Raw genomic sequence first — 12,008 nt, 5'->3', positions numbered from 1 at the left:
GATGATTAAAATGGAAAAAAAAAAGTAGTCTGCAAACCTTTTGTTGAGACTTAATAAAGCCCTCCGGAGAGCCAGAATAGGCTCCTTGGCTCTGTAAGAATTCTGAGTCATTTCTAGTCGAGCTACCCAGTTTAGAGAATCCTCTTGAGAACTGTCTTCTGGAGACTGGTGAAAAAGTGGTTTGGTGCTATGCTCCAATTCACACAACATGTGCAATCTGAAGAGATAGAATCAATGTTAAAACGCTATTCTGGGGCCAGCCCTGTGGCACAGAGGGTAAAGCCGCCGCCTGCAGTGCCGGCATCCCATATGGGAGCCAGTTCAAGACCTGGCTGCTTCACTTCCAATCCAGCTGTGGTCTGGGAAAACAGTGGAAGATAGCAAAAGTCCTTGGGTTCCTGAACCGACCCAGAAGAAGCTCCTGGCTCCTGGCTTTGGATCAGCCCAGCTCTGGCCATTGTGGCCATTTGGGGAGTGGAACCAGAGGATGGAAGACATCTCTCTCTGTCTCTGCCTCTTTGTAACTCTGCCTTTCAAATAAATAAATAAATAAATAAATGTTTTTTAAAAATTTTATCACATTCAGTTTTATTAGTTTCATATATGAAGCACTACTTTAAATCTACCACAAATCTAAAATATAGTTTTCTTTTGCAGAACATTAATATATATTCTTTGTACATAAACAGCAACATTTATATCTTTTCAAAGTGGGTATAAACACCACTTTATGCTGGTTAAAATATTCAGGGCTTTGTTGTGATCTCCAAATTCCTATGAACTGAAGAAAGGTATACCACGGCAAATTCAAATGTTTGAGAATCAAATTTCACCACTTACATGAAGATAAAAGAAAATATGGATCTGTTATAAATCAATATAAAATATTTGCAAATGAATATTCCTACTTATAAGAGGGCTTGGCCTAGTGTATGCCAGTAAAAAAATTGTGGAACAAATACATTCTTAATTTCTTTTCCTAGGAATGACAGAAACTGTGATATATTCACATAGCTTCTTCCCCTTTATATAGCAGTTTGTGTCTATGACTCAGTGTTCAATTCACAAGGATATAGATGAGTAGGTAGAGAAAAGAATTCAACTCAGTAGTCCAGTATTTGATTTCATTAAGACATTATCATAGTGGCTGACACAAAACATAGTGAATTTGTATAACTTTAAAAAGTTACTATTGTTTAATCACAACACTTCCTTTATCATTTTTCTGCAGGTGAATCATTAGACCAAAAATATTTTTATCATTTTTTCCATTCCTCTAAAAGTTAATATTCTTTTCTGATAATGTAATGCATTATATGGTGAGGGGGAAATGTCAAATGCATTCATTCATCAACAAGAAGGGAAGAGAGTTTTAACAAGCAATAATCATTAATGTGTTGGGTACAGATGTCTAGATTATTTAGGTTAGTTATATGGAATATGCCATTACAAGAAGATAAATATAACGTATTTTATTAGTCTCATAATTGCTTTTTCAATTAAAAGGATGTAAGTTAGGATTTTTTTTAAAAAAACTATAAGAAGACTGTGAGGTGAAAGTATGAAAGAGTAATTTTGTGTAGCTTTGTGTAACACCAAACTTACTATCAGAATTATTTACTCATCAAAAATTCCAATCCTATCAGGTCACATTTTTTTATTATTAAATATTTTTATTGTGTAGCCACTACACTTAAGAGACAGTTCATTACTATCTTAAATAAATACCATGAATTTACATAAGGTATTTATTGAATTAAAATACATTTAACTGAATTCCAAGATAATCTCAAACTATACATTTGTTTATACCGCTTATATCTGTTTACCTATTTGAGGGTAACAGATTAGGAATATAAAAATGCAAACTTCCAAAATACCTCACAATAAACTCATATCCTCGTTGGTAAGAGCCTCTTTCAAAGCTTGCAGCGGAAAGAGGTACAATTTGTTCTGCTCTCACCAGTTTCAATGTGTCATAAAAAGTTGTGATATCTTTTTTTTTGGCTGATAATAACAATTGTCCCAGTCTGACACTCCACGATGTAGATTTCCCATCTGAAAAACAAGTGAAGAGTCAAAAAATGCTATAGTCCTAGGTCGAAGAGCCAGTTTTCTAACAGTGGATAAAATGGTCAGCAGAAATACTGAAGAATGGTTTCAGCCTACTTTGAACTAAACAAGATAATTACAAAACAGTCAAAGCAATTAATTATGAATGCTTCTAAGCTACTTAACTCTAAATATTTATGACTAATATATTAAAACCGCTTATATTTCAAGAAGTAATTTTACCTTCTGCCAAATAGTTTTCCACCAAATCCCACTGTGACAATTTCCAAGCTGCTTCCACTCTGTATGTGTTTAATTCATCTGTCCATTCAGACCTATTGAAAGAAATCCATATCGATCAAACTTTATTTAAGTTTACAAAGGCATTTAGAGATACTTCACTGGTTTAGATGCTATATTGTTCATCTTGCTGCATTTGATTGCATTTTGTACTTAAAATAATCTCTATTCAGAAATAACCCAGAAAAATTTTTAACCTTCATTTTTTATTTATTTGAAAGGTAGAGAGAGAGATAGAGATAGACAAGAAGATGGAGAATCTCCCATCTGCTGGTTTACTCCCCAAATGCCTACAACAGCCAGGGGCTGAGCCAGGCCAAAGCCAGGACCTCCATCTGAGTCTTCCACCTGGGTAGTAGTGACCAGCTAATCACCTGCTGCCTTCAGGGTGTGCATTAGTAGGAAGCTGGAGAGTAGTCAGGTACTCTAATATGTGGGCATCTCAAGCACTACCACTAGGCAAAATTCCTACCCCAACCTAGAAAATTTTAGCCTTTACATTCTTCAAAAACATTTTGTCACACTATTTCTGGTAGAGACATTTACAAATGCCATTCTTTAGCAAAGTGATTTTGCATATGTTAGAGCAGAACAAATTCTTGGATAATAACACAGCCTGTTACAAAATTAGCTACATGCTTAACTTGAACAAACTGCAAGCAAGAAGAGCCACCGAATGCATATGAATTCAGAGACAAACAATTCTAATAATTTAGGATTTTTAATTAAATTTAAGATACAAATATAGGGGCTGGTGGTATGGACTGGAGAGTTGAGAGTTGCATAGGACATTCAACATAAAGGCATAATAAAATGATGTGTCAATGGCATAGCAAAATATACAAAGCCTACTACTTAACATATACATCCATTCTTAAACTATTGTCAGTTACTTTAAAAAAAGTATGATGGGTCTTGTGCTATGGCACAGTGGGTTAAGCCACAGCTGCATCTCATAAGGGCACTAGTTCAAGGCCCAGCTGCTCCACTTTTTCTCTGCTAATGTGCCTGGGAAAGCAGAGGAGGATAGCCCAAATGCTTGGACCCTTACATCCATGTGGGAAATCTAGAAGAAGCTCCTAGTTCTTGGCTTCAGCCTAGCCCTGCCCCATTTAGGCCGTTTTGGGAGTGAACCAGCAAATGGAAGATCTCTCTTTCCCTCTCTTTTTAACTCTGGCTTTTAAATCAATCAATCAATCTAGGGGAAAAAAAGAAGGCATGATATAGGCTGATTATTTTTTCTAAGCATTCTATTTAGGTGACATTAGAATGACCAGTGATATTTTGAATGATGACTACAGAGAAGCAGCTAGAGTTTCCTCTTTTTTATTAATCATACCATTTGAATACTTATTATATGCTGGTTCCTGGGGTAGGCATATTTTTTTCCATTTAATGATCTAATATACTACATATAGCACAGAATGAAGCATCTGCCAAAAATTCATGGAAAATACATATTATGGAAAAAATTTAGTATCAAAATAAATTTATTTTTCATTCCATTTTTTCCACAAATTTTTGAAGTCTCTTTGTATATATCATATTATAAAAAAGAAAACAGATTCATAAAGACTACATTCAATATCCTTAAAAGTAGAAACATCAAAAAAATTAAATAAATGACAGTTATATATTTTTTAAAATCTAAAAATAGCAACATAAATATTGAGTATGCTTCAATTTCTAAATATGAAACCATCAAAAACAATTTAGGACAGGCTAAAATACAAACAACAGAAATTTAATTTTCAAAAGTTCAACTTTGAATGACTTTACAACCTTTTACCATCAGACACCAAAATATGAAAATCTCAAGATAAAAATCTGAGTAGAATTGGTAATACAAGTTGAGTATCCCTAATGAGAAATCCAAAATTTGATTTTTGAGCATCAAAAATGATGCTACAAGTGGAACATTCCTGACCCAACCTCATGGGACAGGCCACAATCATAATGTAGATGCACTAGAAATACTGTGTAAAAATACCTTCAGGGTACACCTATAAAGGATGTATGAAACATAAATGAATTTTGTGGTTAGATTTGGTTCACATTCTTAAGATCTCATTATATATGTAAATATTCCAAAATCTGAAAAAAATCTCAATTTTTTCAATGTCTTTTTGTTCTTTTAAGATTTACTTTATTTGAAAGACAGAATTACAGAGGAGAGACAGAGAGAGACATCTTCATCCACTGGTTCACTCCCCAGATGGCCCCAACAGCAAGGCTGGGCCAGGCTGAAGCTGGGAGCCAAGAGCTTCTTCCTGGTCTCCCACATAGGTAACACTTGGGCCATCTGCTGCTTTTCCCAGACCATTAATAGGCAACTGGATCAGCTGGGACTTGAACCAGTGCACATACAGGATGCCAGCATCCCAGGCAGTGGCTTTACCAGCTACACCACAACACAGGCCTCCAAAAATCTGAATTCTAAAAACATTTCAGGTCCCAGATATTTTGGACAAGGAATATTTAACCGGTTATTTACTATCCACAAGAGTGTATCATACCAAGTCTTAAACCAAAAAGTACCAAATGACAATAAGGATCAGGGTGGGAGAACTTATCCACATAAATGGAGTACATTAAAAGGAATACTGTGGTGTAATGGGTAGGACCCCTGCCTGCAGTGCTGGCATCCCATACGGGCACCAGTTCAGGTCCCGGCTGTTCCACTTCTGATCCAGTCTCTGCTATGGCCTGGGCAAGCAGTGGAGGATGGCGCAAGTACCCACTTGGGAGACCTGGAGGAGGCTCCTGGCTCCTGGCTTCGGATTGGTGTAGCTCTGGCTGTTGCGGCCATCTGGGGAGTGAACCAATGAAAGGAAGACCTTTCTCTCTGTCTCTTTCTCTCACTGTCTGTAACTCTACCACTCAAATAAAAAAAAAACATAAAAAATAGAGAAATATTTGTTTAAATGCAAATAGAGATTCTCCACAATGACCATTTGCTTCACTATAACACAGCATCCCTTCATTGAATATTGACACACACTTTTCACAATCCAAATATCAACAGGCTCTGTGTATCATAGGCCCAAATATGAGACAAGGGGAGTCTAACAGTGCAGTGTATGTCACATGGAAACCTGACACTTCAACATGAGTCGTGACAAATTTTCTCAAATTTATATAATAAAATCTCTCAACTAAAAACCCAAAGAAACACATCTACCACATATAATCACTCCTTCCCTACTTCTACAAAGTTTTCTTCATCATTTCCTCAGTTGAACTACTGTGATGCCATCTGACCAACAGTAACCTTCTCTGCTCATGGACATTATAAAACAGTAGTGTTTATGAATCATTGTTTTTGAGCTTATAGAAACCTTTAGAAGAAGCTGCGTTCAGTGTGGTCTAATAAGGCAGCAGACTGCGTGTTCTTTGCTTATCCAAGATTCCCATTCTCTTCTTACTAGATCTCTACTACCCAGCATAATCAGCTGGGGTCTGGTGAACAGATTAAGGAAAAAGGCTTTTAGCTGTCACACAAAACAGATTCAAGAGCAGAGCCAAACTTGACAGTTAATCTCCAAAGTAGAAGGCTAATTTGGCCTTAATCACGTGTGCCACACGTAAGTATCATCTTTTGTATAATTTGGTTTGCTATAACAAATTCATTTTCTTTGGGAAAGGAAACCTACTTTCATAATTATCAATTCTTTGAAGTAAAAATCCACCTACACAATCTACAGTAGTATATCATAAATTAGTCACAAAGTTTTCTCTTCTTCCACCATCACAGAAAATGACTGGTGCTAATCCTATAGGCAGAGCTTGGACTGGATGCCCAGCAGGTGAGCTCTGGAAGATTCCTATCTTAAAGCAAATGTAATTCAAAGATTACTTGTTAAGACATAAAATAAGCTGTTAGAGGTAGATAAGCTTATGAAAGAAAAAAAAAATTTTACTGCTTCATTCCAACATCATGAAAACAGTTCATTACTTTAGTAAACATAGTTATCCATTTTATTAAAAATTTTTCTTATCAGATAGAATATGAAATAAAATCAGTCTTATGAAAAATATTACCTGTTAGCATGCACTCCATTCACCTGAGTGATTACAGTAGACAGCTGACCAAGACCTAACATAGACTTCACTACACCATGATAATGAACGATCTAAAAATTTAAAATAACAATTATCACTTCAAATATATGCTGGCAACCACAAACAGTTTAACTGATACTCATCAAAAAATACTTCACTATGCCTACTTTTCATTAACAAGTGACTTTCTTGACTACATGTCAGGACCCCTATCAATGTCCTAACACATTTAAAGTAACAGAAAAAACACAGACAGCCTAGAAAATCTCAGGTTGAACTTAATGTATTTTTCCAGAGTTGGTCTAATTTTTGGTTCAAATTAAATATAAAGTTAGTGAATGCAACAATTACTGAATATAACAATCTAATAAAATTTAATGTTTAAAGATTATATATTTCTCACATAAACATTAACATTCAAAGGTCATAATATTACTAGACTTGAGGCTTTAACTAAAAAGATTATGTGATATTTTAAAAAATTGAACAAAAAATTACAAAAAATAACATTGTAAGTATGACAAAAAGCAATATTCCAAGAGAATCTAATGTAAAATAACAAATTAGTCATTCTAAACCCCTTTCCTAGCTCAACAATATACTCTCATTAGTCATTACAGCAGCTCAGTGATTCCAAGGGATTACCGCAGAGATCTACAGGTGGGTGAGTGTGAAATGCAAAAGTGTGTGTGAGATATGAAAAAATTTCTCACACTGCAGAGAATCACTATTACTAAAAAATTGATGCATAGCTTATATTTTTAATAACAAATTAAATAACATAAATTTTGGAGTTATCAAAATGCATATCCTAATATAAATACACACCAAAATCTCATTCATTTGAGGGACTTCTAAGGTCACAGAAATTTGGGATTGGAAAAAACTTTTAAGATTATCCAGCACATGTCTTAATTTTTCAGTCAGTAAACTCAAGCACAGAGACAATCAAACATTTTCTGGACACACTGTGATACTGATAAAGACAGTACTGAAACGAAGGTTTTCAGAGTCCTATTCAAGGCTCTTTTCATTACATTGTTCTCTGATTACTGCTTTACCTGGTCTGGTTCTAGCTGAATAGCCCTGTCATAGCAAGCAGTAGCATCCCTCAGCAAGCCAAGGCTTTCATGTTCAAGGATTTGCTCTTTTAGAGATGGCTCTGCCTTTCGAATTGCGCTGACTCCAGCCACTCCATCTGGTTCATCCATAGCAGCATACAATTTCTTTGCTCAACAATTAAAAAAAATCATATCAGGGAAAAAAAAACACAATTAGAAACAAAACTATAAAACAACAAGTCAATGAACCACAGACTCAAATTAGGATTGGGAAACATCTATTTGATTTGGTAACATGGAGGCTACTGATTTTCTTAACAAAAGTTGCACCAAAAGAAAAAAAGACAGAAAAATCTTGTAAAAATGAGTTAACAGTGAATGGGAAGCAATGTAGAGAATATAGGGAAGACAGACAATTCTTTCAAAACTGGCTTTGAAGAGAAGCAGTGAGATGGGAAGTACCTGAAGCATAATGTAAAAGCAAGGAAACTGGAAAAAACTCAGATAAGAAATTTAGAGCAAATCTAAATGCACTACATACTCTGGTTCAGGAAAATAAATTAATGATAGTAGGCAAAGAGGGAATATTTGAAGGACTGAAATTGAGAACCCAAGCAGAAGGACTGAATTTTGACAGGACGGATTCCTTCATTAGAAACAACAGAAGAATTGGGTGTAGATGCCATGTATTTGCAGATGTGGTAGACATTTAGCTTCTATTTGCCTAATGAAAGAGGAAGTGAGATCATCATTTGAGACTGATGTAGAAACAGGGGAATGAAAGTAAACTGTCATCTTGAAAAGTGGAAAAGTAGGCTTTCTAGAGAAAGAAGAGCTGAATGCAGTGCTAAAATTTCCTGTAGCATTAAAGATGTCTGAGATTATGCACTTAAAGTAACAGCAACATAAACTCCACTGTGTAATTTTTCTAAAGCAACGTTCAGTTTTTCCTATACAGACACTGGGAAGGCAGAAGGCTAACTTTATCCAGGTTTGGAATTTTATAAAAATTAGTCTAACTCAGTGGGTAAAGGACAAGGGAGCTGAGCATTTTTGTAAGGGAAAGATTTTAACCATGAACCACAGATGCAAATCTAGACAAGAAGGAACACAAAGACAGGAAAAGGCAAATAGTCATCCTGAGACACCAAGCTACTAATTTTCCCATTCTTTTACCACACTTTGTTTTTTTGATCTGCAAAGCCCATAAGTTTTGGTCCTCTCTTTAATCTCAGTGTATTAGCCCCATGTGAGCTTACTTTCTTTTCTGCTTAACACAGTCACAATATCATCACTTCCAGTTCTGGGGAACATCCGGCTTGTGGGCTACATAAAGCCAACAAAAGTATTTGGTATGATCCTGCCAACGCAAGTGCAGGTGAGACTGGAAATTCAATCAATCTATAGCAGGCTAATTTTTATGGCCCATGAATGATGTTATAAATACCCAAATGGCTGTTAGCAGAAAAGGGTTCCCCACCCCAGAATTTCACCAGCACTCTAAAGCCTAATATATAATATTAGGTTATATAACATATTAGGTTATATAATATATAACCAGTGTATCTCCCTACTTATCTAGTCCAAAATTCAGGCCCACGCTTCTCACAAGGAAAACAGTAACGCCTCGAATCATAGCCTTTTCAAGTTCTTCCTCCATAACTGCCATAGGCTTTTAGCTAAAATGCACTGGGACTTCTGCAGTTCACATCTCCTAACGACAACTTGAAAGCTCTTCTAAGATTTGTAATTTTCCTTGTAATCTTTCCTCTACAACCGAAAAAAACTGACAATTTACTCTTAGTATATACCATACTCCTTCCTGACTCAATTAAGATGCCTCTGTTTAAAATGTCTTTCCTGGGGCCGGCAGTGTGGAATAGTGGATTAAGCCATCAGCTGCAGCACTAGCATCCCATATGGGCACCGGTTCGAGTCCCAGCTGCTCTACTTCCAATCCAGCTCCCTGGTGTGCCTGGGAAAGCAGCAGAGGATGGTCCAAGTCCTTGGATTCCTGCACCCATGTGGGAGAACGGATGAAGCTGTTGGCTTCGGCCTAACCTAGCCCTTGCCATTGCAAATGATTGGGGAGTGAACCAGTGGATGGAAGATCTCTCTCCTTCTTACCCTATCTCTGTAATTCTGACTTTCAAATAAATAAATAAATCTTTAAAAAATATGTTTTTAAATTAAATGTCTTTTCTTTGTAACTATCATACATATTTAAGATATCATCTCCTAGAAACCTCTCTTTTTTTTTTTTTTTTTTTTTTGACAAGCAGAGTGGACAGTGAGAGAGAGAGACAGAGAGAAAGGTCTTCCTTTGCCGTTGGTTCACCCTCCAATGGCCGCCGCGGCCGGCGCGCTGCGGCCAGCGCACCGCGCTGATCTGATGGCAGGAGCCAGGAGCCAGGTGCTTTTCCTGGTCTCCCATGGGGTGCAGGGCCCAAGCACCTGGGCCATCCTCCACTGCACTCCCTGGCCACAGCAGAGAGCTGGCCTGGAAGAGGGGCAACCAAGACAGAATCCGGCGCCCCAACCGGGACTAGAACCCGGTGTGCCGGCGCCGCTAGGCGGAGGATTAGCCTAGTGAGCCGCAGCGCCGGCCTAGAAACCTCTCTTGATCCCTGGCTCACCTACATCATTTCCCACCCCACCCCACCCCACACAGAGGGTGAGTTAACTGTCCTTTAGGACATATCAATATTTCTTTCTTTTTTTTTTTTTTTTGACAGGCAGAGTGGACAGTGAGAGAGAGAGAGACAGAGAGAAAGGTCTTCCTTTGCCTTTGGTTCACCCTCCAATGGCCGCTGATCCGATGGCAGGAGACAGGTGCTCATCCTGGTCTCCCATGGGGTGCAGGGCCCAAGTACTTGGGCCATCCTCCACTGCACTCCCTGCCCACAGCAGAGAGCTGGCCTGGAAGAGAGGCAACCGGGACAGAATCCGGCATCCCGACAGGGACTAGAACCTGGTGTGCCGGCGCCGCAAGGCAGAGGATTAGCCTAGTGAGCCACGGCGCCGGCTCATATCTATATTTCTATACCTAAGATACTGTATGAATTACATGTTTCTCTCTCCACTAATGTATAAGCTTCTAAAGTACTTGTAATCGCTTCTCGGCCTTTTGGCTAAGATCAAGTGTGTAAAGTACTTGCAAATATCTAGTGTCTAGCATAGCATCAAAAACACTCAGTAAAATGAACAACATAATAATAAAGGACTGGTAATACTAATTTTCATTCCCACATTCACTATATTAATATCAGACCTGTAAAAATCCAAGGTGCTCTTGAATATTTTGCTTCTTTTCTGTAATAAACGATTCAAAGTGCATAACAGCTCTTGTGTATGCTTTGGAGCGAAACGATGCTACTGCCAGAGTATCTTGAGGTATGAGGTCTAGAAAGCGAGTAACACTTCGATAGTCTTCATAACCCACAGGAATTCCGAGATTATAAAAAAGAAAAAGACTAATTAAAGACTTACAAGATGAAACTTTAAAAGAATAAACTGAAGTATTTAAGTTCAATTTAGTTCACTATATAAATTAATTCTAAATGTATTAGGGGATCATATTTAGTATATAATTAGCAATAGGATAATTACTCAGATGGGTCTGTTCCAATTCTACATTTCTTATCTTACTTTGGACATTCATTTAACTTACTGAGCTTCTGTTTCTTCATCTATAAAATGGAAATATTAGTACCTTTCTTGCCTTCCTTACAATGTTGTGAGAATTAAATGGGAATCTATTATTAAGTGTTTAAAAGATACAAAGATGATATAAAGATACAAGGTAAGTTATCATTTATTGTTGATGATTATAAAAATACTGATGAGTAGTTACTTAGTAAAATTATGGAGAGAGCCTTCTTCTACTTTAAAAAGTTTCAAATTCTGGGGCGGATGCTGTGGCATAGCAGATAAAGCCACTGTTTGTGATGCTGGCATCCCATTTGGGTGCCGGTTTGTATCCTGACTGCTCCACTTCTGATCTAGCTCCCTGCCAGAGACGTTCCTTACTGCTGGCTTCAGCCTGGTCCAGTGCTGGCTATTGTGGCCATCAGGGGAGTGAACCAGCAGATGGAAGACATCTCTCCCTCTGTTATTCTCTCTCCCTCTCTGTGAGTCTGCCTTTCAAATAAAAAATACATAAACCTTTTTAAAAGAATTTTAAATTATTTGCTACCAACCAATTTTGTACCTGTGCTGCCACACAAAAAATGAAAATTCAAAGTAAAAGTACCTTAAGTAAAAATCCAAGTACTTTAGGATAATTTTTCAAGAGTGTTAAGAAACAAACTGAAAACTTCTAAATGAAGACAGTCCAGCTTATGAATTCTTATTTAAAACTTTTAAATGTTCATAATGATTCATACCAGAATATAGAAAATAGGAACCAAACTTCTCTAAAATTTAAATAATTAAGCTAATATATTTAAAAATAAATTACATATAATTCCTTACTGCCATTAAAATTTGTAAACAATTTCAAATTATAAGATAGGTAAAAGGTATTTTGCTTTT

At 36.9% G+C, this 12,008-nt stretch overlaps 1 protein-coding gene across 8 annotated transcripts in view; it reads right to left on the bottom strand.

Moving 5' to 3' along the window:
- The window catches only part of ATR (ATR checkpoint kinase), a 130,819-nt gene that overhangs the window by 40,125 nt on the left and 78,686 nt on the right, over window positions 1-12,008 (bottom strand). For all 8 annotated transcript variants that reach the window (XR_007924529.3, XR_016232748.1, XM_051859026.3 and 5 more), the window contains 6 exons: window positions 10,747-10,904; window positions 7,476-7,640; window positions 6,394-6,485; window positions 2,296-2,387; window positions 1,881-2,058; window positions 38-217 (listed from right to left, as the gene is read on the bottom strand). Coding sequence is in view for 6 of the 8 variants with exons in the window: in XM_051859026.3 (XP_051714986.3) it covers window positions 38-217; window positions 1,881-2,058; window positions 2,296-2,387; window positions 6,394-6,485; window positions 7,476-7,640; window positions 10,747-10,904 (865 nt within the window). In the remaining 2 variants the exon portion in view is untranslated. The remainder of the gene's footprint in view (window positions 1-37; window positions 218-1,880; window positions 2,059-2,295; window positions 2,388-6,393; window positions 6,486-7,475; window positions 7,641-10,746; window positions 10,905-12,008) is intronic.

This window comes from Oryctolagus cuniculus, chromosome 4 (assembly GCF_051225735.1).
Source record: "Oryctolagus cuniculus isolate XC-2025 breed Fujian yellow rabbit chromosome 4, ASM5122573v1, whole genome shotgun sequence".
Taxonomy (NCBI): domain Eukaryota; kingdom Metazoa; phylum Chordata; class Mammalia; order Lagomorpha; family Leporidae; genus Oryctolagus; species Oryctolagus cuniculus.
Note: the sequence above shows the minus strand (reverse complement) of the source record. Positions and strands in the feature narration are given on the sequence as shown.